A 26,653-nucleotide genomic window follows, 5' to 3' on the forward strand; every position below is an offset into this window, starting at 1 on the left:
TAGAATACCTACTCATTCAAGGGTTTTCTTTATTTTAACTATTTCCTACATTGTAGAGTAATAGTGAAGACATCAAAACTATGAAATAACACATATGGAATCATGTAGTAACCAAAAAGTCACGTGGCTTGATCTGTGTCTCACAAAGACACAGTGGTCGGAACCAAAAATCTCCAATTTGGACTCCAGAACAAAGGACAGATTTCCACCGGCCCAAGAAAGTCTCTTCTTCTTATTGGTGTCATTTAGAAGTGGTTTCTTTGTAGCGATTCGACCATGAAGGCCTGATTCACACGGTCTCCTCTGAACAGTTGATGTTGAGATGGGTCTGTTAGTTGAACTCTGTGAAGCATTTATTTGGGCTGCAATTTCTTAGGCTAGTAACTCTAATGAACTTATCCTCTGCAGAAGAGGTAACTCTGGGTCTTTCATTCCTGTGGCGGTCCTCATTAGTGCCAGTTTCATCATAGCTCTTGATGGTTTTTGCGACTGCACTTGAAGAAACTTCCAAAGTTCTTGAAATGTTCTGTATTGACTGACCTTCATGTCTTAAAGTAATGATGGACTGTCCTTTCTCTTTGCTTATTTGAGCTGTTCTTGCCATAATATGGACTTGGTCTTTTACCAAATAGGGCATTCTTTGGTATACCCCCCCCCCCCAACCTTGTCACAACACAACTGATTGGCTCAAATATATATTAATATATATATATATATATATATATTTTGTCAATGCTGATTCTGATGGTAGATGGTATACATTATAATACTTTCTTCTGTCAAACTGCTAATCTGTAGTTGTGTGGATTTAAAACTGTCTTGAATCTCTAACCTGATTCTGTAGGCCTATTTGTGCCATGCTACTCAGCCGAGCGCTTCCTGCCAGTTGACTTTCTTGTCGCCTAGAAGAAAACAAATCTCACTTTATGACAGACAGCCATGCAGGACTAACATCCATTCAAATACTTGGATATAATAGGTCCTGTTGAAATTGTGGACCATTAGTGTAATGTCTGGGGTGTAGTGGAGGAAGGAGTCAGACGCAAGAGACAGAGAGTTCAGAGTAGGCACGTCTTTAATACACCGACCAGGTGAAAAAGCAGACGCCACTCAACACAAATACCCCAAACCACAGGGGAACTAAACTGTATCCAAAAAACAGCTCACGTACACGAAACAGCCGTGACATACATGCGTGCACGACAAGTACACATAGAACAATCCTGCACAAAGAGCAGGCGGGCCGGCTGGCTAATAAAGCCCAACTAATAACCAAATTAACAACAGGTGTAACCAATAAACAGACAAGGAGGGGGAGGAAAAAATCAGTGGTAGGCCGGTGCGACTACCTCCGAGCCACCTTCGGTAGGAGTCGTGACAATTAGAGGAGGGTGGATGTGCTATTTCCAATAATGAGCCAACTCAAATGTTGAGATTGAGTTCATATTCATATTATTATATTACAGTGCTGGAAGGATCCAGTATTTGTTGTCATTTTAACTTAACCTCTGAGACCAGGTTGGGAAAGAAGGTAAGGTTAGGGTTTTTATTTTTATTAAAAAATGTTTTTGGTAAGGTTACAGTCAGGTGAAGGTTTAGCTAAAAGGGTTAAGGTTAGGGTTAGGGGAAGGGTTACCTAAAATGCTCAGTAGTTGCAAAGTAGCTCAAAATAGTACATTGTTGAAAAGTTGCTAATTAGCTAAAATGCTAAGGTTGTCCATGATGAGATTTGAATTCACAACATTTGGGTTGCTAGACGTTTGCGTTATACCCCCGACCAACCACCCTACTAAGTAACCACCTGTCTTATATAACCATACCAAACTTAACACATCATACTGTCAGGATTCACCTTGGGGTCATGATTTGGGGCTGTACAAATGTTTGATGTATTAGAATAATTCATTATGCTTATGTTATATTAATAGAAGAGGAGGGGTTATCAGACCACTCCCTCCTTACATTTATAGGGTCCTGAACTACAGATTAACAATAAATATTCATTATATAGTTTTAGAATTGTTCCACAGTGTCACGCCCTGACCTGAGTATTCTTTGTTTTCTTTATTGTTTTGGTTAGGTCAGGGTGTGACATGGGTGATGTATGTGTTTTTTGTACTGTCTAGGGGTTTTGTAGGTTTTTAGGGTTGTTTAATATTGGTTCTCAATTAGAGGCAGGTGTGTATCGTTGTCTCTGATTAGAAACCATATTAAGTTAGCCATCTTTTTTGGGGTATTTCGTGGGTTATTGTCTATGTTTAGTTGCCTGTGTCTGCACTATCGTTTATAGCTTCACGTTCTGTTTGTTGTTTTGTATAGTTTGTTAAGTGTTCTTCGTTTCATTAAAAGGTATGTATTGATCTCACGCTGCGCCTTGGTCTCCTCCATACATCGAACGTGACAGAATAACCCACCTTAAAAGGACCATGCAGCGTGATTGGGAGGAACAGCGCGTAATGGAGAGATGGACCTGGGAGAAGGACGAATGGGTAACAACCTGGGAGGAGATTGAGAGTTGGTAAATCGATCCAGGGAGAGTGCCAGAGCCTGCATGGGATTCTTTGGAACAGTGCGAGGAGGGATACAGGAGAATGGAGGAATGGCGAAGATATAAGGGTACACGGCCAGCACGGAAGCCCGAAAGGCAGCCCCAATATTTTTTTTTTTGGGGGGGGGGGGGGGCACAAGAGGAGATTGGCTAAGTCAGGTAGGAGACCTGAGCCAACTCCTCGTGCTTACCGTGGGGAGCGTGTAACTGGTCAGGCACCGTGTTATGCAGAGATGCACAGCATTTCTAGCCCAGTGCGCTATATTCCAGCTCCTCGCATTGGCCGGGCTAGAATGAGCATCCCGCCAGGACAGGTTGTGTCAGCTTTACACTCCAGACCTCCAGTACGCCTCCACAGCGCAGTACATCCTGTGCCTGCTAATGACGTAGTTAAAAATGTAGTCACAGGTTAATGACATAATAGGCCCACTGCTGATTATAGAATGTTATAAACTGCGTGGTTCGAGCCATGAATGCTGATTGGCTGACAGCAGTGGTATATCAGACCGTATACCACAGGTATGACAAAACATTTATTACCACTCCGCGTTGCGTCGTGCATAAAGAACAGCCCTTAGCCGTGGTATATTGGCCATACACCACACCCCCCTGTGCCTTATTGCTTAAATAGCTTACCGATTGAGGCTATAGAGGTCTAACAGTCCTTAAAACATTTGAATTATGTTCGTAAACGCTTTGCTCCACCACGATGAGAATATATAGCTAAATATGAATGATTCATGGTTTTTTATCAGCGGTCTCACTGTTAGACACAAGATGATGCCGTAAATGAATCCTGCTCTGCAATGGGCTGAGGGAGCTCGTCCCTGCCCCTGATTGTTTTAGCTACAAAACAGGAATTTGAGAAGAGAACTTATCCAAGTAAAAACAATCCAAAGGCTACAAGCCAGTAACCATACCGCTATTGCAATAGTTTAAGGCATAACAACTTATTTCCAATGCAGTCAGTCAGATTCATCTGTCATGTAGGCAACTTTTGAAATCCCTGGCCTACGTGTATTTCAAGGACTAAGCCTGTCTTTGTCATCCATAAGTGATCCACTTGAAGTGTCTGTCCTTGTACGTGTCAGCTCCACAGAAGAACAGTAATTACTAATGATGACTGACGAAAAGTAACAGACTTTATAACGGTATTATGTCACACAACCTAATGTTGTGTATGACCTCATCAAGGTAGTTTTGTTCGTGAGGAGTGCGGGGGCTGGGAACAACATGGGGGGGGTGGGGGGGGTGGTGGTGTGTGTGGTGTATAGGCATGGTGCTGTAATAAGAGCAATAATTCAAGGATGTGTTGGCTATGTTCCTTGTTATACCTTTAGGCCAACTATTAGCCTAAAGCTCCTAGAAGACACTGAGGAAATCATTTAAAAGTGAAATAGCCTCTAATCTTTAAGAACCTCTTGACTTTTGACACTAACGTTACGATACCTTTCATTTATGAAAATGATACCCCTTTCAGTGCATACAAAACAAGCCAACGTGACCCTTGAACTCTTGTTCAACACATCTGCATTTATTAACAATGACAGTAAATTATGTGAGACAAACATGATGAATTTCAGGACTTTTTCCCCTCTTACTCATTGTGTTTGCAAACCACAAGGCAAGGATAAAAAAAAAAAGAATACAAAAAGGAATGTAACCAGTTTCCTTCCACCTCAGAGGAGGGCAATGCTATTACACTTACTAATGGGCCATGGTCGATAACGCAAGATCCTCTAGTATGAAGCAGAGATCTAGAATGAGTTTCCAACAGCATTTATCTGGCATATTGAATCTCGTGCACTCGAAGTAATGGCAAAGTGTACGATGGAATGTGAAAAGATGAGACACCATACGATTAATCTGGTCTAGATCACAATATAGAGCTCCTGATTCATGCCCTCATTGGCGTGGTTTATGTGTACCTGTGGTTCCCCTTTCCTATTCTGAACTACAGATATGAACATGCATTGCCAAGCATATGTACTGTATTCTAATACTGCCTCGAGGGGTACTATCAGAACTGGAATCACAAAGATGCTAAATGTCGTGTCAAATTCAAAGATCCACTTCAGTAAACCACATCCCTTTTTCACCCAGCTATTTCATTGGTCAACTATCCCATTTCTGACACGTTTCCCATGGTCGTAACTTTACTGACAGCATAGCTAGCCATGGAATGTTCATGGATGAACATATTTCATTTAGTCCAGTTTGTAGTTAAATGATCCTTGTCCAGTGTCTGCCCGCCATCTGAGAGGTGAGAGAAGGAGTCCATTTTGTGATGCAGACTTTACAGGCAAGTCCGTTGGTTAGGTCCGTTTGAGAGTCATACATTAACAGACACAGTAGCAGCGTATCTATCTGAATGTGTTCTACGCAGTTCTCTCTCTTTTGGTTAAGTAGAGGTCAACAGTTTTGATTCACAACTGTAGGCAAGGTATTCACTATGAAGATGGATTTTTTTTAAAGTAAACATGTACTGCATATAGCCAAGAGGAAAGCGCAAAGTAGCAATAATAGCATTGGGGACAGTGGAGAAAAAAGGTATTGAGATGAGAGAGGCACTGCTTATCTCTAAGTTGGACCATGTGTGTTCCATACTGGCACACTCCCTATGTTACCGCCAGCATCCTATGCAAGCATACTGTGTGGAGTTAGTAGGCCATACAAGACAAACACAGAAAAGTCATTTTTTTGGAATGTGTTTCCTTTTGCTTAAAAAAAGGTCAAATTCCTCCATTTCATCTCAATATGAATTCATTTCTGGGTAACATCTAAGTACCTCACTGTGATTGTTTTCAAATCATCAAAAAGAAACAAAAATACTTTCTTAGCAAAGAGCAATTTCTCAAGCAATTATTTTTCTAGGACTGCCTGGGAGTGGTCTGAGTGGGCAGGTGGAAACTGAAAACTAGCTGTTTGGAATTCTATTAGCTAATTAGGGCAGGCCTAAACTCCATCCCACCAAAACAGGCAGACATTTCCAAACTCTTACACTAAAAGGGCATTATCAGAATTTTCAACATTTTACAGTATTATTCCAACCGCACAGTATGGAAATATATCATTTTACACAGGAAATCATGTTTTGACTGCACTGGGCCTTTAAGTCCTTTTAAAGTTCTGTTCAATGCCACTTCTCAGCATGTGGAAGTTGTTCACACATCGACTCCAATATTACCTAATACTGCAAAATGTGGTCATAAAACGAGCCAGCTTATTCCAGAGATGGCAAACCAGGAATTGTTCACGACCTGATGACCTAGTATGCCTTCTCTCAATCAAAACTCACTGAAAGTGTGACACCTGCTGGCTTAGAGCAGTACTGCAACATGACAGAGCTGTACAGTAACATTGGGCCCATGAAAACACTGTCAAATACATATGTTTTCATAGTTAAAATAATACAAATTTGACATTAAAACAATTCAAATGATACAAGATTAAAATAATAATAGGGCCATTTTTAAGATTAAAAAATGAATACATAGTGGGGGCAAATGAGTCTGACCTGTTTGTGCTACTAGGGGACCGTGAAGTAAGTGATGACAGGAAGTTCCAAATGCCTAGTCTTAGATAAAAAAAGACACTGTTGACAAACATGAGCAGCAAAGAGGGAGCAAGGCAGCTGACTGGTATTATTGGAGAATCAAGTGAGAGCATCACGTCTACAGACAAAGACCTTTTTACTGCACCTCAGTAGTCCACAGTGGCCTCCTCTGGTCTCCTTCATCTGCACTGACCTGAGATACACTGGACAGGTGACAAGAGCACCTCTGGTAGGAATCAGATCAGACACACTGCTTTGCTTTTACCTTCCCTGTGTTTTTCAGATCAGATGAAGTGAAGAAAAAGAGACAAGACAGGAAGCCACTTGAGACTATTGAGGCATGCTGGAGAATCCCCCCCCCCCCCCCCCCCTCCCTCCCCTGCCTCCGTCAATCTCGCTCTCTTTCATAAAGCTGCTATGTAACAACATTTCCCCATGGTTCTAGCTACCCCAACATTACACAAAGATTGACATCTAGTCCCCAAATTCGAAGGGCTACACCGTCTGGGGGCTAGATTTAACCCCCTTTGCTAATCTAGCAGTGATTCCAGATGCAAACATTAGAGCGTGAGTAAGACCTTACTGGTCGGGGCGGGAAAAACCCGGATTCTGAAACTCATATAGAGTGAAGCACAAAGTCAAATAATACTGACCCTCTACATTATCAGAACCCAAGGTGAGGCATACGCAAGTAAAACCACTAGTAACACATTGAACTGTTAACCGTACACATATTCACACCCTGTTTGCCATGTTGCTAATAGAAAAGGAAAATGCACCCACTTTGCGTGTCCTATATCCACTTGGAATTAAGACCATCTTCTGTATACCCAGTCTTCTCGATGCTTACGTCGATTCCATTCAACACCCTCCCACCCCCCCAACCCAGCCACATTGCTTAAGCTTTTTAAGCTATTTTAAATATATGTAAAGAATATATACAAAACAAGCATATCATCACTGTACAAATGAACTCGAACCCAACCTGAGTCTTTCCATCATACAAGGGGAGCAGTCTAGCAAAAAAGGTGGAAGCGGACAGTTTCCTTTGTTCAGTTAGTAGAAATCAAGAGAGATCATGCCATACAGCAGAAGCACTGTCTATCACCAGTATACTCAACAGTATCGGAGGAGAGTCTCTGTCATCAATGCAGTTTCTTCTGTCCGGTTCTGTTCCCCATATCCAGTAAGTCTAGAATAGACTAGAAGCATTCAGTCAGTAGGGGCTGTATTTCCTGGTTAGTTATTTTACAAGTGATTAGACAAAAAGAAGAGCATAGAAGACAAGCAACCTCCTTCACAGATTGATCAGTTGGGTAGTTAACTAGTTGAATGTGGTTCAATGCAACAAGGACTCCAGGTACTGAATAAGGAGCATATTGGGATTGTTGACGCGGCTCGAAGCAAATGACAGACATCAGTAAAAAAAAAAAAAGTATTCAATTTTCTCTTGCAGGTGTCTTTGACCCCCCCCCCCCCCCCTCCCCACTTAAAACTGCTGCCCGTAAAGTCTTCCTTTCTCCATTATTGTCTTCTTCTTTCATCGTTCTTACAATCCGTCAGGTGCAACGTGGATTGTAAAAGTGTGAAGGCATTGTCCCTCCTATCCCTCTCTCTGCCAGAGGTTTAGGAGGGATCAGAGGTCTTCAGAGCATCCACCTTGGTCTCCAGGTCTGTGATCTGAGGAGAGTGAGAGAAGGGGCTTTTATTACACACAAAATGTCCAGACAGAATGATCATAACTCAGTAGCATCCTCTTGCTATGCATCTTGATTAACCAAAGCAAAATGTCTTACATAATTATTGAGAATTTCATGAAATGTTTCCACATACAGTAGAACCTAAATATACAACACCTTGTCCTGGAGGTTGTCGGCCTCTTCCTTATGAGTGGCCTCTGTCTCCTCTTGGGCTCTGCGCTGAGCCGTCTCCTTCTTCAGATACTCAATCTCCCTGAGACACAATGCGTGGTTAGGCTGAATCCTGCCCATCCATCCTCCTACAAACCCGATAATCCGATTCCTCTACCTCCTACAAACCCCAGAACCTCCCATTCCTTTTCCTCCTACAAAACCCAGAAACCCCCATTCCTCTCATCCTCCTAATAGTGCTGAGCATTAGTGCTTTTTTGAGGTTGGTTCGGTTTCGGTTCGATTATACAAAAATTTTCATGGTTTTCAATTTCGTTTTCAAACCAAAAGCAGTGGGGGGGTTCAAACCAAAAGCAGTGGGGGGGTTCAAACCAAAAGCAGTGGGGGGGTTCAAACCAAAAGCAGTGGAGGGGTTCAAACCAAAAGCAGTGGAGGGGTTCAAACCAAAAGCAGTGGGGGGGTTCAAACCAAAAGCAGTGGGGGGGTTCAAACCAAAAGCAGTGGAGGGGTTCAAACCAAAAGCAGTGGGGGGGTTCAAACCAAAAGCAGTGGGGGGGTTCAAACCAAAAGCAGTGGGGGGGTTCAAACCAAAAGCAGTGGGGGGGTTCAAACCAAAAGCAGTGGGGGGGTTCAAACCAAAAGCAGTGGGGGGGTTCAAACCAAAAGCAGTGGGGGGGTTCAAACCAAAAGCAGTGGAGGGGTTCAAACCAAAAGCAGTGGGGGGGTTCAAACCAAAAGCAGTGGGGGGGTTCAAACCAAAAGCAGTGGGGGGGTTCAAACCAAAAGCAGTGGGGGGGTTCAAACCAAAAGCAGTGGGGGGGTTCAAACCAAAAGCAGTGGAGGGGTTCAAACCAAAAGCAGTGGGGGGGTTCAAACCAAAAGCAGTGGGGGGGTTCAAACCAAAAGCAGTGGGGGGGTTCAAGCCAAAAGCAGTGGGGGGGTTCAAACCAAAAGCAGTGGAGGGGTTCAAACCAAAAGCAGTGGGGGGGTTCAAACCAAAAGCAGTGGGGGGGGTTCAAACCAAAAGCAGTGGGGGGGTTCAAACCAAAAGCAGTGGGGGGGTTCAAACCAAAAGCAGTGGGGGGGTTCAAACCAAAATCAGTGGGGGGGTTCAAACCAAAAGCAGTGGGGGGGTTCAAACCAAAAGCAGTGGGGGGGTTCAAACCAAAAGCAGTGGGGGGGGTTCAAGCCAAAAGCAGTGGGGGGGTTCAAACCAAAAGCAGTGGGGGGGTTCAAACCAAAAGCAGTGGGGGGGTTCAAACCAAAAGCAGTGGGGGGGTTCAAACCAAAAGCAGTGGGGGGGTTCAAACCAAAAGCAGTGGAGGGGTTCAAACCAAAAGCAGTGGGGGGGTTCAAACCAAAAGCAGTGGGGGGGTTCAAACCAAAAGCAGTGGGGGGGTTCAAACCAAAAGCAGTGGGGGGGTTCAAACCAAAAGCAGTGGGGGGGGTTCAAACCAAAAGCAGTGGGGGGGTTCAAACCAAAAGCAGTGGGGGGGTTCAAACCAAAAGCAGTGGGGGGGTTCAAACCAAAAGCAGTGAACATTCAATTGCCAAAACATTGAAAACAATTCATTGTCTCTGTCAGGTCCACATTGAGAAGACATCAATATAATTACTATGATATATCAGTTGTGTATATTATTTGGTTTTTATTTTATGACTATTATTTTTCATTCAGTCATCTCATCTCAGGCAATAGCAGCCAGTCAGCCAAGCAAACATCCAAAGTTATCTCGGTGCTCCCCATACTGTACTGTCTGACGAACCTAGTAGCTGTAGCTGCCTAATAGCTGGCTAAGTACGCTGTCTGACAAAAAAATCCTTTTACTAGCTCCATTTCCGCCAGTCAACTTCGGTACAACATACAATGGGGGAGTCGCACTCTCGTGACTCCAGTTGAAGGATCTACAATCCCGCCTGACAAGGCCAATGAAATCTGCGCCTCGCTGGAAGCCCTGCCTTCCATAGGTGATAAGCGTGAGGGTAGGATTCATTCTTTCAATTATTCCGCTCAGTGTGAGCTGCAATGGTTCACGCTACTAAAACAAACCACCTGAAAATGAGACTTTCTTACGTTGCGCCAACTAAACTGTCCCATGGTGGTAGAGCCGGCATCTTGCCGGGGCGGCACGGGGCGGCACAGGGCGTGCGGGCGCGGCAATGTGGATATCTACATTTATTTTGCAACGCTCGCGCGACGTGTCCGGTCTGGTCAGCATTTAAGACAGAATTTGTTGCTTTATGCATGATGTATGTTACGCCATGACACGTAACGATGTAACGTACAGAGTCGGAGGGGCCAGTTTTTGTCAAATTTTCTCCAATACTATAGACCCATTACCATGTCAATCAATGCTTGAATAGAAATGTAGTTCACACCCCATATTTTGATGTCAACACGGTCGCTACAGTCCCGTTAGTCTTCTTTGCGGCCTCGTTTGAATGTCGCGGTATCGCACATTTGTACGGAATGGGGTTAGCGTACGTTACACCCTACCGCCTGTGTCTGCCTCGGTCAAGCACCGCTTGCCTCTTTTCCCAGACTTGTTGATGGAGAGTCCGGTCCCACCTCGGTTACCCAGTCGCAGAGGTGAGCTAGCTATTACTAGCTATTCCTGCCTCACCACAGTGGAGTTGCTGGGGTAGCTCTTTTGTTTAGTATATGTAGCGTTAAGTCGCTTGGTTATTCTAAAATGGACCATGCTGCGGTCAAAGAGGCTAGCTAGCCTAGCTTATGCTAAAAAAAACTCATGGCTAAGGTTGGTTAGCATGCTTAACTTCCTGCGAGTGAAACTTAATATATTTTCCCCCGGCGTTATGGTAACCTCATCCCCATTTCCCTCTGGAGTTGGAGGGAGTGAAGGAAACAGTGCCAAGGCCAAAGCCATGTCAAACGGGGTGATATGTCAGCCATTGCCAGAGCCCCCTATGCCCATAAAGGGTCCGGGCTTCCTGTAGGCTATACAGTCTCACGGAAGCACAACTCGTGTTGGAAGCGTGTTTAATGCTGCCCCCTCTGTTACACTGCGCTCCATGGGGATCAAGAGGTATATCAATTTCCCCAGGGTAACCGTGACAAGTTGGGTCACCCCTCCCCCACAGGTGGCTCATTACTGGGAATTATTGCGGATTCCTGCTTGTAGCTCACTAGTCCCTATGAGGTGTTTAGTGATACAGGTTATGGGGTCTCTAGGCGATTAGTGGGTTGTTGGTAGCAGAGTCAAGGGGACGATCAGGGTTTGACGCGATCATACTATTATCCCACATGCAGTCTCTGGTTCATATGAGCTGTCTGTCTCCAGCTCAACGCTTTTCATTCCTGGGAGTTAGATTTAATTACGAATCGCCCCCATCTGTTACAACAGAAGGGGTCTGTTTTTCAGAGCTGTCTATCCCATTCCCAGCTAGGTTACAAGGCGCTTTGGTCGCCAGACCTATGACTGGTCGGTAGGGTAACCTCCATGATAAAGTTTTCCCTGTATATGTTTTATGCGTGCGGTCCAGCGCTAGATGCCAGCCGGTTACCAGAACACATCTTACCGCCTAAACTGACAGACGCTTGGTGTGACAACAGTACCTCCAAGTGTCCCGGCCAATTAACCTTGGCACATAATCGGAGCCTGTGAACCTTGGCACATGAACACCGTTCTTTTCAACCGAGTTCCAGTGTTCACTGCTGTTAAAAGTGTTGTCTCCCATATGCGAGTTCGATGAAAAGCGTTCCTTCATGTTCAGACACACGGTTGTCAAGAGTGGTGGAAATGGAAGTACAACCAACCTCTCCAAGTCTACAAGATCTACTTCACGGGAGTCTCACTGTCTGCTCCAACCAATGGCGCAGTGTCACCCTGGATCATGCCAACAGTGACGTCAGGTTACAGGCTACAATTTGTTGTGCTACCCCCATGCTTCTGCAGCCCCATCACGTTCGACTGTTCCCGAGGCCTCAGTGCTCGTTTTGAGAGAGGAATTATCCTCCCGTCTCCAATCCGAGTGATTCCTATGTCGAAGATCCAGGACCGCTGGTACAGCTGGTATTCCTGGTTACGAAAAGGGACAAGCGTTTGAGCTCTGGTGCCAAGAGAAAGGACTTGTTTCTTTTCAGTACTCTCTGTCTCAGACGGGTCGCTAAACCCATTGCGACTACATGGGACTTGGTGTTGGTTTTGGAGGCACTATGTGCGACCCACTTTGAGCTTCTGAAGTTGGTGGACCTGAAGATCCTTTCCTACAAAACCTCCCTGCTCATGGCTTTGGCCTCGGATAAACGTGTTGTGGACCTCCCTTCCTATACTCAGTTCACCCCAGGCGACTCTAAGATGACATTGTGTAAAAATGAGTCATTTCCCCCGAAAGTCATGGCCATGTCCTACAGGTCCTTAGCTTTTGAGACATTTCCCTTTTGAGACAGAGGTTACTCTCCCACTGGATTGTGGATGCTTTCTCCCTGGCATACAGCAACAAGTGGCAAGGGTTACCTAGCAGTGTATGTGCGCACTCAACCAGGGGTCTGGTGGATGTCACTGTTCCCGGTATAGCACACAGTGTTCTTACAGCGGGGACGGGGGAAAGTCACTAGGCAGTGTGCCGTGTGCACAATACCCAGACTGCCGCATCTGGCGGGGTCAGGGGCAGTTTAATTTAGTATCCGTTGGGGTCGGCTTGGGGTGTGATTATTCTTCCCCATAGTATGTTGTACCGAAGTTGACTGACTGAAAGGGAACGTAGTGTTACGACTATAACTACTGTTCCCTGAAAGAAGGAAACGAGGTACAACACCTGTTTGGCCCAGCACCGCCCGTTCCTGGGCTCGGTGAAGAGCGGTATTAAATTGAAGGAATTAATCTGAGCCTCACGTTCATCACCTGTGGAAGGCGGGGCTTCCAGCGAGATACAGATTTCATTGGCCTCGTCAGGCATGATTGTAGATCCTTCAACCAAAGGAATTTAAGTACTTGAACCGATATAGGTCGTTTTAATAACAAAAACCTGCAATTTTGGTTAATTGCTCAGCACTACCTCCTACAAACCCCAGAATCCTCCATTCCTCTCCCTCCTACAAACCCTCAGAATCCCCCTTATTTATCAGCCTTACTTCTGCTGGTATTCCTTGATGAGGCGCTTGGCCTTGCTGTACTTGCGCTCCAGGGTCTGGTACTGGGCCTGTGTCTCCTTCAGGTGTTCGTCCACCGCTTGACACAGACTCTGGGCCTCCATCCAGTAGCCCTCCAGCTTCTCCATGCGCTCCTTGTTCTCCCGAACGCTCTGTTCCAGCTGGGCACGCTCCATGCGCCAGCGCAGCTTGTCCTGCTCTGAATGCGCCAGCTACATAAGGGAAGAAAGTGTCAAGTTTACTCCTGTATACATCTAGTTTACTCCTGTATACATCTAGTTTACTCCTGTATACTTCTAGTTTACTCCTGTATACTTCTAGTTTACTCCTGTATACTTCTAGTTTACTCCTGCATACTTCTAGTTTACTCCTGTATACTTCTAGTTTACTCCTGTATACTTCTAGTTTACTCCGGTATACTTCTAGTTTACTCCTGTATACTTCTAGTTTACTCCTGTATACTTCTAGTTTACTCCTGTATACTTCTAGTTTACTCCTGTATACTTCTAGTTTACTCCGGTATACTTCTAGTTTACTCCTGGACTGTGTGTTTTAGTCGAGGGTTAACGCGGGTCAGTGAAACCAGTCCTATTTTTTGTTGGTTAATTGATTTTGGAGCAGGTCTAACCTTTCTCTTCAGCTGTTGAATCTCAGCCTGGGTGACCGCATGCTTTATCTGTAGCTATAGAGGGAGAGAGAGGTAAAAAAAAAAATATGTAACACCGTGGTTCACTCCAGCACAATGTCTCATCTCATACGCTCTCTCAACAAGAAGTTGAATTGAATATAACTTTTTCTCCATTTCGAGATGAACATTTGCCTTTGGCATCAAGCCTCCCTGCTCACCTCTTTGAACTTGTGGGCCATTTTCTCAGGGTCCATCTCCATTGGGGAGAGCATGTCCTCATTCTCCGCCAGGTCAAACACCTCTATGGCATTGGGGAACATGGGGCTCATCTCCTCCTCCTCGTCCGTGGCATACTCACCTGTCTGGAGGACATTCAGAAGATTCAGAGTACATTCACAATATATTCAGGGAGTGCATACAGACAAATTCCTGTCATGTTTCGGTCTTGTTGTGAACCAACAATGTCACACAGTAACCATACCTGCCTATGTAACTACCATGTGAAGTAAATACATGGTTTCACCAATGGGAAACCAACGGTCCTCGCAGGATAGGCCTCCATTTCTATTTCTCATCAATGTTTTCCCTCTACCCTAAAATGGCCACTAGATGGTAAAGTTGAGCTTAAAGGAAAAAGCCATCCAGGAGTAGAATGCTAGTGGGCCAGAATTGACACCCTAGAATTGGGCAACCACCATTTTATGTTTACCAGGGAAGCCTGTCAAAAGGCAAAGCTTGTCAGGGGACTCCGTGGCTGCAGTGACGGGAATCTTTGTTGAGAAATAGTTTATACAAATTTGTCTATAATCGTTCTGTTGATTGACGCAATAAATCCCACTATACTGTACCGTCTATATGGACCTGGTGAGGTCAATAACACAAAAAACACACACACCTCTGTTTGAAAGTCCCCCTTCACACACACACACACACACACACACACAATTCCAACACACTCACTCTTAACACCTCCCAACACACAGACCGACACACAGCCATTCTAAATATTCCTTTAACAACAGCCGCCTGGGACAAGCCCCAACAAAGGCTTGTCATACCAATGAGTCACTCTCTGAGGGAATGCCCCCCCCCCCATCAACACTGGTCTGTCTGCCCGTCTGAACCCTCCCAGTTGGACTAAGCATCGAAGCCCTGAACGCGCCTGTCACAACAACACTGTCTGATGTGTCAACTCTCCAAACGTGCTGAAAATGTTTACACTGTTTGAATGTTGCATAGCCAACGAGAGTTGGGGGAGAAACAAAGCACGGAGACTGAGGGATTAGCCGGAGTCACATAGGACAATGCCATCAAACGATGCCTACCCAAAAAAACAAGACCAAATAAAAACTACTATTCATTTTTAAACGTATTAGAAAGGACTTTATGTTAACTGGTAACGCATCTTTAGCAGGAAATTACATTGACGCAGGCTAAGATCTGTTGGGACGGGGGCATGTTCTGATGGGGAGACACAGTGTGATGGAATACCAGACCTGGGTCGTAGCATCTGGTCCATACTTGTCGGTCTTTCACACCCAAGCCCAGACATCTATTGAACATGATTTAATTTAACAAGGAGACGGATTCAATTATTCAAGCATTTCCGCTCCATGGAAGAGACTGAGGGGAGACAAGGAACTAAGACAATTGCTGGGCTGGGCTTCATGCCACAACGCCTTCCCCTACCGCCTCTGTCCCTTATTCAGACCCTTTCAAAGATCTGCGATGACTGGGCAGGTATAAAGCACTATGTGCACCTAGGTTCCGTCACATTGCTTACACCTATCCCCGGTCCTGTTAGATCAGTGAAGGGGAGGTGAACAAGGAGTGTTCTGTCTAGAATTTCTAGTTGTATTATTCCATTGTGAAGGGAGCCTGATGGATCATCTGTAAGGCTTTGGGGAGGAAGTGTCAAACGCTTCATTAGCGCTATCTTGTTTTGTCATATTATTGACTGACGGAATGGGCGAATATATTTTGGATGGGCTGAAGTAATCTTTCTCATGGTGTGTGTGTGTGTGTGTGTGTGACCGGGGCCCTATGGTAACTGGTCAGAAGTAGTGCACCATAGAGGGAATCGGATGCCATTTGGGACACAGAAAATTGTGAGCCCCTCACCTCCTCGTCCTCCTCCATGTACTGGCTGTAACGCTGCTCCATCATCTCTTTCTGCCAGCGCTCCTGCTCCAGGGTCTGCTGGATCAGCTGGGCCACCTCGCTCTGCTCACCTGGCTTCTCTCGGCCAATCATGAACCTGCATGGGCAACAACGACCAACGGGGTGAGTATGGAAGGCATGTCTGTCAAGGAGCAGCCAATGGGAAACCTAGGGTAGGGTTTAAGTGGGTAGTAAGGTAAAACTAGGGTAGGGTGGTTAAGTTTGGGTCTAGTGGTTGCAACTTCAGAAGATACACAGTAGAATGTAGATAAATATGATATAATCACAGAAGTTACATTTTCCAAGAAAATAGCCCCCACAGATTACAAACAAGTGCAAGCCAGGGCAGCAACATTTGGGTGGGGAATGAAAATTACATATTGTGCCTGGAAGGAACATGACACTCACTGTACATGGATGGATGAGTTGACATTGTAACGAGTAGAAAATGTGATAAGATTATGCTGAGGGAGAAAGACAATTCAGTGAATAAGTGTAGCACGCCATCTGAAGACTGTGTCTGAAATGGAACCATATTTCCTATTTAAGTGCACTACTTTTGCCCAGAGCGCTATATAGGGAATAGATTGACATTTTAGAAACACCCTTTTTTCTATGTATCACAGAGAATAACAATGAAATAAACAAAGCATGAGAGGACATGCATGTTTTATAGAATGAGTGACTGAAGCGTCTACAGAGTTATCCTGTTGCAGATGGGACCCTTAAGACCGCGACACCAGTTCTGGCTGTCACATGTTTGTCCAATGGAATGTTCGAGCGGAAAGACCTCAACTGGACGGTTGCCTGGGGATCATTTGTCACACCCAAGCCTGTGTGCAAAGCAGCCAGATGCACAGTGACACGTAAGACAAAGGAAACCATGTCGCTGTAGCTAATACCACGTTGTGCCAAAAGGGATCCTTTCAACAGAACATCATATTCCTTGATGTTGGTGCTCTAGACAATATGATGAAAACGACCATTTCTAAATCTATTCTAACGTGATATATTTTTGTACACCCTAATATGGTTCACTGCAGAAAAAAATAAATGGCACTGATCATTACATCATAAAAATCCCTTAAGTGAGATTTGAACTAACAACCCTCTGGTCACCAATCTGTATCCCTGCCTGAGACTAGACAACCACACATGCGCAATGAGACCCCAGAGAGAGGTAGCTACATCATTCAACAAGACTGCCAGCATCACTGTGGCATTCAGTGTGGGCGGGGGTTTGGTGATGAGTGTGTGAGGGTTAAGAACCCACTAGGGTGCCCCTTTCTTGCCCGAGGAGAAATAACTCCGTGGTGGTCAAAAGGGAGGGAAGAAACGGTGACTAGGAATCTAACCACTATGTGGAAAAGCCAAGCTGTGCAGAGGAAAAAGATGTCAAGCAAATACGACACCTAACCTCTCCAGCATTTTCAAAACAAACCACGCCATCTATTTGCTGCGACTATGCTGAAGCATAATTACCAGAGAGACGGCGCTTCTAATTTTGGACCAATCAAAACATCACCACCTGTCCGTGAAACCAGTCAGCAGCCTGTGAGGGGGATCGACGGATGTGCTAAATCAATGAATATTCACAAGCTCAGAGACACGCTCCATCCAGGAAGTAGGACATGAGGCAAAGTGGAAAACAACCAGGCCTTGTCTGGAACCGTCTGTACGTGTGAATCTGCAAGTATCCCCCTGCCATCATCTGTACAAACCCATCCTACCTTGAATGAGGTCCTACATCAGCATTCTCCACAGCGAATTTTGTCTACAGACAAATCAATTTCCTGGATTTTTGATTAAACAGGGCGTACAAAACTGAACAATAGGTGGCATTCACTTTGAACAAAGGTGCTTCCACAAGGGGAGACAAGAGTCCGATTGGGCGATAACATTTCTGGGGCATCCCTCCCTCCCTCTCTTCCTCCCTCACTCCTTTGATTACTGTCCGTAGTGTCAGACAGCAACCTGGTCCGAGAATCAGGTTGGACCAGGCTGTTTTATAAATAGCTTCGCCGCTCCCTCACCGACACCGGCCTCTCCGCCATCTCCCTGGGATCCAGGCTAATGTCTTAAAATCAGGCTGTCCAATCTCTGGATGGCTGTGATGTGAAGACAATGAGAGACGTCTCTGCTCGCCTAGCTACACTACAGTCAAACTGCCCCGCCAATTAACACAAAGACCTCCACAGGCAGTTAATAATGCAGGAGAGAGGAATGAGAGCGTCAGGATGAGGGGATTAGAGGTGGGAATGGGCAGAGAGGGATTCCAATTGTGATCCAGTCTGAAGGGAGGTAGAGTTATGGTACTTGGGAGTAATAGTATGTTTGGTTCCCCATCACCAGTCTTTATACAGTTCTGTATCTAGATCCCCTTCTCTCCAATCCCATGCTTAGTTTCTCAGAACAGATTTTGTCAGGGTACTGTGGCACCATATTTGACCAGAGTGCAGTAAATACACTATAGATACTGTACCAATAGCTTGATGTTGAAACAAAGTGTTTATTGACAGCTATTGAGTGAGGGTTCTTACTTGACAGTGCCGGTGGTGTTCCTGAGGACGGAGGCAGCAAAGGCCTGGGTCACGCCCACCAGACTGGTCCCATCCACCTCCACGATCAGGTCATTCACCTGGATCCTGCAGGGAAGGGAGGAAGAGAGTGATAGTGAACAATGGGAAAAGAGGACGAGGAGCAAGCCAAAAAAAAAATCATTTTGGGATACACTGCTGAAACACAGATTGTTCAGAACCTTTCATCTCGGTGTGCAGCTCCTCCGTCAGTGACCGTCTTGACAAAGATGCCCAGTTTCTCCAGACCCATGTCCGCCCCGGCACCCATGCCAATGATGCTGATCCCCAGACCGTCCCCATCTGTGCAGACGAGGGGATAGGAGATAGGAAATGGGGAAATAACCTCATAAATATGAGTGTCTTACCAAGACAAACTTCCAAAAAGGACTAATTCAAGGTAAGTTGGAGCACTCAAACAAAAAAGAGCGGAGATTGATTTATTTTTGCTCCCTTTAATCCATTGTTGTGTCTCAATGGGCCACTAGCTAGAAATAGGAGCTAAGTGCATTGGTCACTGAGGAAGAGGTCAGCTTGACGTCGAAACGTCATTGACCTGTTTGCATCCTGTACAACGGATTATTAAAGTCAGCAATAATAAATCAGTCTCTGCTCTTTTTTTTGTTGAGTGCTCCTTTTGGAAGTTTTTCTTGGTAAGCCATTCTCATGATATTTGTCATGGTCGTTAAGCACCCCCTCCTTTCCTTTGTTTGCTGAAGCGAGAAGGCCCAACTGAACTCTACCCTCATAAATATGTTCCCTTCCCAATGTAAGGAAATAAATTGAATAAAATGGGGGACCTTGACTGGAAGATACAGTAGCTAGCTAAAGCTACTACGCCACTTTGTATAAGCAGGCATTATCCGTATTAGAACCCAATTAGCCACTGCTAATCTAGTGTAATATAAATCCAATAAGGAGATAACGGGCGACTCTGGAATCATTGGTGACCACTAAGGTGTTCGCTCGTCATGCAAATATATGTGGCTAGCAGATTTGTGAGGAAAAAGGTAAAGGTTACTTAAAGACTTCAACTAGCTAGTTGAAGCAATTCAAGCTCCCGAGTGGCGCAACGGTGAGAGGTGTCACTACGGTCCCTGGTTCAAATCCAGGCTGTGTCACATCTGGCTCTGATTGTGAGTCCCATATATTATATATATATAATTTTTTGGGGGGGGTTTAACCTCTTTGATCTCTAGGGGCGCTATTTCATTTTTGGATAAAAAACGTTCCCGTTTTAAGCGCAATATTTTGTCACGAAAAGATGCTCGACTATGCATATTCTTGACAGTTTTTGAAAGAAAACACTCTGAAGTTTCAGAATCTGCAAAGATATTGTCTGTAAGTGCCCCAGAACTCATTCTACAGGCGAAACCAAGATGATGCATCAACCAGGAAATGAGCAGAATTTCTGAAGCTCTGTTTTCCATTGTCTCCTTATATGGCTGTGATTGCGCAAGGAATGAGCCTACACTTTCTGTCGTTCCCCCAAAGTGTTAGCAGCATTGTGACGTATTTGTAGGCATATCATTGGAAGATTGACCATAAGAGACTACATTTTCCAAGTGTCCGCCTGGTGTCCCTGCGTCGAAATTGGAGCGTAAAGCCAGGTGCAATTATTTTTCCATTTGAGAGCAAGGAGAAACCAGGCTTCCACGAAGGATATATCATTGAAGAGATATGTGGAAAAACACCTTGAGGATTGATTCTAAACCACGTTTGCCATGTTTCAGTCGATATTATGGAGTTAATTTGGAAAAAAGTTTGCGTTTTGAGGGCTGAATTTTCGTTTTTTTTTTTTTTTTTTTTTTTTTTTTTTTGGTAGCCAAATGTGATGTACAAAACGGAGCTATTTCTAATACACAAAGAATCTTTTTGGAAAAACGGAGCATCTGCTATCTAACTGAGAGTCTCCTCATTGAAAACATCAGAAGTTCTTCAAAGGTAAGTTATTTTATTTGAAGGCTTTACTTGTTTTTGTGATAGTTGCCTGCTAAATGCTAACGCTAATGCTAACGCTAATGCTAACGCTAAATGCTACGCTAGCTAGCTACTGTTACACAAATGATTGTTTTCCTATGGTTGAAAAGCATATTTTGAAAATCTGAGATGACAGTGTTGTTAACAAAAGGCTAAGCTTGAGAGCTAGCATATTTATTTCATTTCATTTGCGATTTTCATGAATAGTTAACGTTGCGTTATGGTAATGAGCTTAGGTCTATAAATAGAATCCCGGATCCGGGTTTGGTCGTCGCAACAGGTTAATGGAAACTACAGACTTCACTGAAAATGTTTAGCTACTATTTGTAACTTTAATAGTTACAGTTCATTCATTCTCTGTCTTTCTGTTGTACTGGTTTATGCTATTGAACTCCAAAGCGACAGTCGTGTGCATACATTTTACGTATGCAAATCCACGGCCCTTGGTGTTGCAAGCACCATGCTCTACCGACTGAACCATGCAGGACTAACATATAGTGAGGATCAGTAGGGTTCTGTAATGCTCTAGAACACATATGTCAGAGTCAAGGCCCGCGGGCCACATCCGGCCCGCAAGAAGGTTTTTTACGGCCCCTGGGATGATCTTGATTTATTATTAGAACCGGCCCGCAGCAAGCCGGCAGCCCGCAGATCTTTTACACGCACCAATACTACATTTCCCACAATGCAAAGGTGACGCACCGAGCAGTAGGCTGCTTCATTTCAATATTTATTGGCACAGCAGTCGTCAGCATCACAGTAAAATTAACTTTCAGATACCCATCAAAAATGGCAAAACGGAAGGTGGATACTGAGAACCGGGGGTTTCAAACAAGGTGGGAGTCGGAGTATATGTTCACGAAGGTAGCTGGAAAACCTGTGTGTCTTCTGTGTGGAGAAAGTGTGGCGGTACTGAAAGAGTATAATCTGAGACGACATTATGAAACGAAACACGCGGACAAAAACAAGAATATGGACATGGAACAAAGGCTACAAAAGGCAGAGGAATTAAAACGAGGCCTCAAATCTCGACAGGCTCTGTTCAAAAAAGCCAAATCACAAGGCCAGGCTGCTGTCAAGGCCAGTTTTATTTTGGCAGAAGAGATCGCTAAATCAGCCCGGCCATTTACGGAGGGGGATTTCATCAAAAACTGCATGATTAAAGTTTGTGACGAAGTTTGCCCAGAAAAAAGGCAACTCTTTTTAAATGTGAGTCTGAGCAGAAACACCATTGCCGAGAGAGTAGACCAGTTGTCCATCAATCTAAAAGAGCAGCTTGTGAAAAAGGGAAAAGATTTTATTGCATATTCCTTGGCTGTGGATGAGAGCACCGACATTTCTGACATTGCCCAGTTGTCAATTTTCATCCGCGGAGTGGACTCCAACCTAAGCGTGACAGAGGAGTTTTTGGCTTTACGTCCTATGCATGGCACAACTACGGGGCATGATTTGTATGAAGAGGTGTCAAGATGTGTAAATGAGATGGAGCTGCCTTGGGAAAAACTCGTGGGTTTGACAACCGACGGAGCACCTGCGATGTGTGGACACAGGAGCGGACTGGTGGCGAAGATACGGGAAAAGATGCAAGAGGAAAACGCGACAGGTGAGCTGACAGCTTATCATTGTATCATACACCAGGAAGCGTTGTGCGGTAAAGCCTTGAAAATGGAGCATGTAATGAGCATCATCACGCGCACAGTTAACTTTATCAGAGCCAAAGGTTTGAATCACCGCCAGTTCAAGGCATTTCTGACGGAGTTAGAAACGGAGCATGGTGATTTGCCTTATCACACAGAGGTGCGATGGCTAAGCCAGGGAAAGGTGCTTCAAAGATGTTTCGAGCTTCGTGAGGAGATTTGTCTGTTCTTGGACAGCAAAGGGAAAGACACAACACAACTCCGAGACGAAATGTTTCTGTGTGAAATGGCTTTTCTGTGTGACATTACGAGTCATCTGAATGCAATAAACTTGCAGCTGCAGGGTCGGGATCGTGTCATCTCTGATATGTACAGTACAGTGAAGGCATTTAAAACCAAACTGACTCTGTGGGAGACGCAGATGCGGAAAGAAAATTTGAGCCACTTTCCCAGCTGCCAGACCATGAAAGAGAAGCTCTCTACCAGTGCGTTCCCGAGCACACAGTTGGCTGATAAAATAGGTATGCTTGCCGCTGACTTTCGACGCCGATTTGCTGACTTTGAAGCACAAAAAAGCAGGTTGGAACTGCTCGGTAACCCATTTGCTGTTGACGTGGAAAGCTCACCACCAAACCTCCAAATGGAGTTGATTGACCTCCAATGCAATGATGCACTGAGGGCAAAATATGCGGCAGTGGGTGCTGCGGAGTTCGCCCGTTTCCTCCCCGGCACAATGCCCCAGCTGCGCATCCAGGCTGCTCAAACGTTGTCTATGTTTGGCAGCACATACCTGTGTGAACAACTGTTTTCTTTGATGAACCTGAACAAAACATCACACAGAAGTCGACTTACTGCTGAACACCTCCACTCAATTCTGAGGATTTCTTCAGCTCAGAGCCTTACCCCGAACATTGATGAACTTGTGGAAAAGATGGGACACCACCAAGTATCACCCTCAACCTCAAACAAGTGAACATTACTGTGCAATCACATATTTAGAGTTTTTACTCAGTTCAAGTTTAAAAGTTAAAATTTAATATTTGTTTTCACTGCATGTTACTTCTCCTTAAACAAAGTGTTGTTTTTGATTAATAGATTTTTGCACTTTATTTTTTTGTATTTCAATCCAATTATATTTTAAAAATATTTCAGTTGAGTGGATGATAGAAAATTGCTATTATTGTTTTTTCTTTGAAGTAAATTTAGCCCACTTTTGCTAAAATAGAAAATATAGTCTACTGATGGTGCCTTGAATACCGGTTTCTTTCATTTAATGTTCATGTTATGGGGATATTTATATAAAGGAAATTTGTCTTTTGTGTCTGTTGAAAATTAAAGATTACTGACAGAGCCATAAGAAAATATTGCTTTATTTATCTGATCATATTGTAATATATTTGTTAGGTTTTCAGTAGGTTCAATTAGGTTCACTAGACTATATGCGTCATTTAAAAATTTTTCAATGAACATTCGAACAGTCCGGCCCTCGTCTTGTAGCTGATTTTTTTATTTGGCCCTCCGTCCATTTGACTTTGACACCCCTGCTCTAGAAGATTCCACCAGGTTTTTACCTTTCTCCAATTCCACAGGGAAGAGGTCCAGTCTCTCCACCCTCTTCTCCAGCTCGTACTCAGCCGACGCCGCCATGGGATCCACGTCATCATTACGCCGGTCGTAGTCCTCGTTGGAGTACGTGGTGAACACCTGCCGAGAGAAGACAAAAAGGTCATAGAGTTCGACACTCACCAACACGCAAGGTTTTACACCACAACAGGCTTCATAGATACATGTTTTTTTAGTTTACCTCTATTTAACCAGGCAAGTCAGTTAAGAACAAATTCTTATTTTCAATGACGGCCTAGTAACAGTAACTGCCTTGTTGAGGGGCAGAACGACACCTTGTCAGCTCGGGGGTTTGAACTTGCAACCTTCCGGTTACTAGTCCAACGCTCTAACCACTAGGCTACCCTGCCGCCCCATGTCCTCTAGAACAGTAGTGCAGCATCAGTTTTCCTCTTGTCATGTTAAGTCATTACATACCTTAGAGAGCTATTTAGAACTTGTCTGAAATGTCCAGATCAACTAGCCCATGTCAGCTAATGTTTGTTTTTTAGCCCATAGATGTTGTAATTTTTTTGTCACTCAAATATCACATGAACACATAGATGTGGCAAAATGTATAGAATTGCAAGAAAATTTGCTTTAAATCTGCATCATCTCCTTTGCATCCCAAGACAAAATGTGGAGAATTGCAGGGAATAAGCTTCAAACCTGCAAAATTCTCTCCACCCACAAGAGGGGTGGTGAACAGTTTGTCATGAACAGTGCTTGTGCCCATAGAAATAGACGTGGGGTGTGCGCAGGATGTTCCCCGATGCTGGAAGGGGGGCCCCCAGAGTGAAAAACTTTGGGAACCCTTGCAGTAGAAAATGATCTAAGGTCAGTTTAGCATGTTCACCACTAATGGTTAAGGATAAGACTACGGGAAGTGTAAGCTGATCCTAAATCTGTGCCTACAGGCCTCTACCCAGAGCTAAAAGGAGAGCCAGGCAGGCAAGGCGCTAACGGGGCGGAAGGAGACGCCTCCAACAACCAGACAGACAGGGGTGGTGTTATACGGCTCGCTGATACAAACACACACCCTCATGTCTTCTCGCTGAGCTAATGGCTTCTCATCCAACCTAATAAAGTCTATCTAGTTTCATGTGTGTGAGTGCGAGAGAGAGGAGAGCGAGCGTGTGTGTATTTAAGGCCTCTCTCCTCCCTCTGCAGCTAGCCAAATTCACTCTGGCAGCGAGGACATACTTCTGGGGGGTGTTGGAGTGCCATGTTACGCTGGCAACATGTGGGTGTGGAGAGCGGTGGTGAGGGTGCTCCAGTGAGCGGCTAGGTGGGGCGTATTTTAGTGGTACTCAGGTGATTTATATTTAACAGGGGGATGTATTTTTCATAACCTCCCCGTCCTGCATTAGTGTATTAGAGAGGTGTCCGGGCAGGTCAGGGCGTTTTTTGGTTCTGCTTTCAGTGGGATGAGGTTTAATATATGAAATGGGGTCATGCACGTGGCCGTGGCCACACACACACACACAGGTCATGGAGTTTCACGTGTATTATTCATATCATAAATTGTGAGGAATCCTTTATTCAGTTATTTGTTCTGATCCAGAGTTGCCATGACAACGTTTTTAATATGCATTTTGAATTCCATTGTAAAAAAAACAAACACCAACTAATCAGATGAACAACAACAGCTCTAACAGAGTTATCCACAAGCGTGCTAAGAGGGTCAAGTATAAATAAGGTGGATATCCTCTTGCTGAGGTTAAAGGATAAACACAACCCTCAACCTTTGTCACGCCCTGGTCTTAGTATTTTGTGTTTTCTTTATTAATTTGGTCAGGCCAGGGTGTGACATGGGTTTTTTATGTGGTGTGTTTTGTCTTGGGGTTTTTCGTAGGTATTGGGATTGTGGCTTAGTGGGGTTTTCTAGCAAAGTCTATGGCTGTCTGGAGTGGTTCTCAATCAGAGGCAGGTGTTTATCGTTGTCTCTGATTGGGAACCATATTTAGGCAGCCATATTCTTTGAGTGTTTCGTGGGTGATTGTTCCTGTCTCTGTTTGTGCTCCAGTATAGGCGGTTAGGGTTTCTCGTTACGTTTATTGTTTTGTTAGTTTGTTCATGTGTAGAGTCTTTATTAAAGTACCATGACTAGAAACCACGCTGCATTTTGGTCCGCCTCTTCTTCCGAGGAGGAGATAGAAGAAAACCGTAACAACCTTTACGATTTTGTACTGCTAGAATTCTAATGCCAAATCCCATAGTGGCCTAGTCCGGTTCTATGTTATCTAGGCCCAGTGAGCAAAATTTGCCCAAAGACATCTTTTCAATGTCTTGTGCTCATAGGAGGGGAGTACAGAAAGGTAGATGGGGGCACAGATGTGAGAAATAATTAAAAGTAGGCAACAAGGGAATTGAGTTCATCAGCTGGTCAGGGGAGAATGTAATGAGCCGTGTGTTTTTTTTTTTATACAGGAACTGGAGGTTTACTGTGTAAGAGGCAGAAGGAGAAGAAGCGAAAAGAAAACATGACAAACAAGGTTTTGGAATTCAGCATTGGTTCAAGTCCTCGAATCTCCTCTTCAAGTTTCAGCGTTCCAGAGTGACACGAACACCGTCTGCCTCATAAGCTCTTACGAAAAGAAGCTTGCAAGCCCCTCCCCAACAATGCAGGATTCAATATCAAAATAGTCAAACTTTTTTCATTCAAAAAAATTGTGTAGGAGTCACCTTATCAGCCGCTCTATTCAGGGCTGCTAGTAGGTGTTGTTGCGCCCCTCTGCTCCAAAAAGGCAGAAGCTTCATAGTTCCTGTGTGCAAGCCAGATCACTACCCCTAGTAAATACCAATACCTCTTAGCTTTCTTTCACACCAGAGACGGACTACTTATCACAAAGCCACACTGAACCAAGCCCAACCGTAAATCAACATGATTTTAACTGATGAGGGCTCAATTTACACATCATTTGCATAACACCTCCCGAATGGAATATAACCCTAAAAACTATGCCTCTGATTTTACAGCTC

The 26,653-nt window shown here is 44.5% G+C and overlaps 1 protein-coding gene across 1 annotated transcript in view; it reads right to left on the reverse strand.

Moving 5' to 3' along the window:
* Window positions 1-7,421: 7,421 nt before the first annotated feature.
* The window catches only part of LOC139421080 (neurabin-2-like), a 63,046-nt gene continuing 43,814 nt past the window's right edge, over window positions 7,422-26,653 (reverse strand). The window contains exons 3-11 of the mRNA XM_071171604.1: window positions 23,641-23,773; window positions 18,635-18,755; window positions 18,417-18,521; window positions 15,838-15,973; window positions 13,935-14,078; window positions 13,717-13,770; window positions 13,071-13,300; window positions 7,961-8,057; window positions 7,422-7,784 (exon numbers count right to left, since the gene is read on the reverse strand). Of these exons, the coding sequence (XP_071027705.1) occupies window positions 7,731-7,784; window positions 7,961-8,057; window positions 13,071-13,300; window positions 13,717-13,770; window positions 13,935-14,078; window positions 15,838-15,973; window positions 18,417-18,521; window positions 18,635-18,755; window positions 23,641-23,773 (1,074 nt within the window). The 3' untranslated portion in view covers window positions 7,422-7,730. The remainder of the gene's footprint in view (window positions 7,785-7,960; window positions 8,058-13,070; window positions 13,301-13,716; window positions 13,771-13,934; window positions 14,079-15,837; window positions 15,974-18,416; window positions 18,522-18,634; window positions 18,756-23,640; window positions 23,774-26,653) is intronic.

This window comes from Oncorhynchus clarkii, chromosome 12, assembly GCF_045791955.1.
Source record: "Oncorhynchus clarkii lewisi isolate Uvic-CL-2024 chromosome 12, UVic_Ocla_1.0, whole genome shotgun sequence".
Taxonomy (NCBI): domain Eukaryota; kingdom Metazoa; phylum Chordata; class Actinopteri; order Salmoniformes; family Salmonidae; genus Oncorhynchus; species Oncorhynchus clarkii.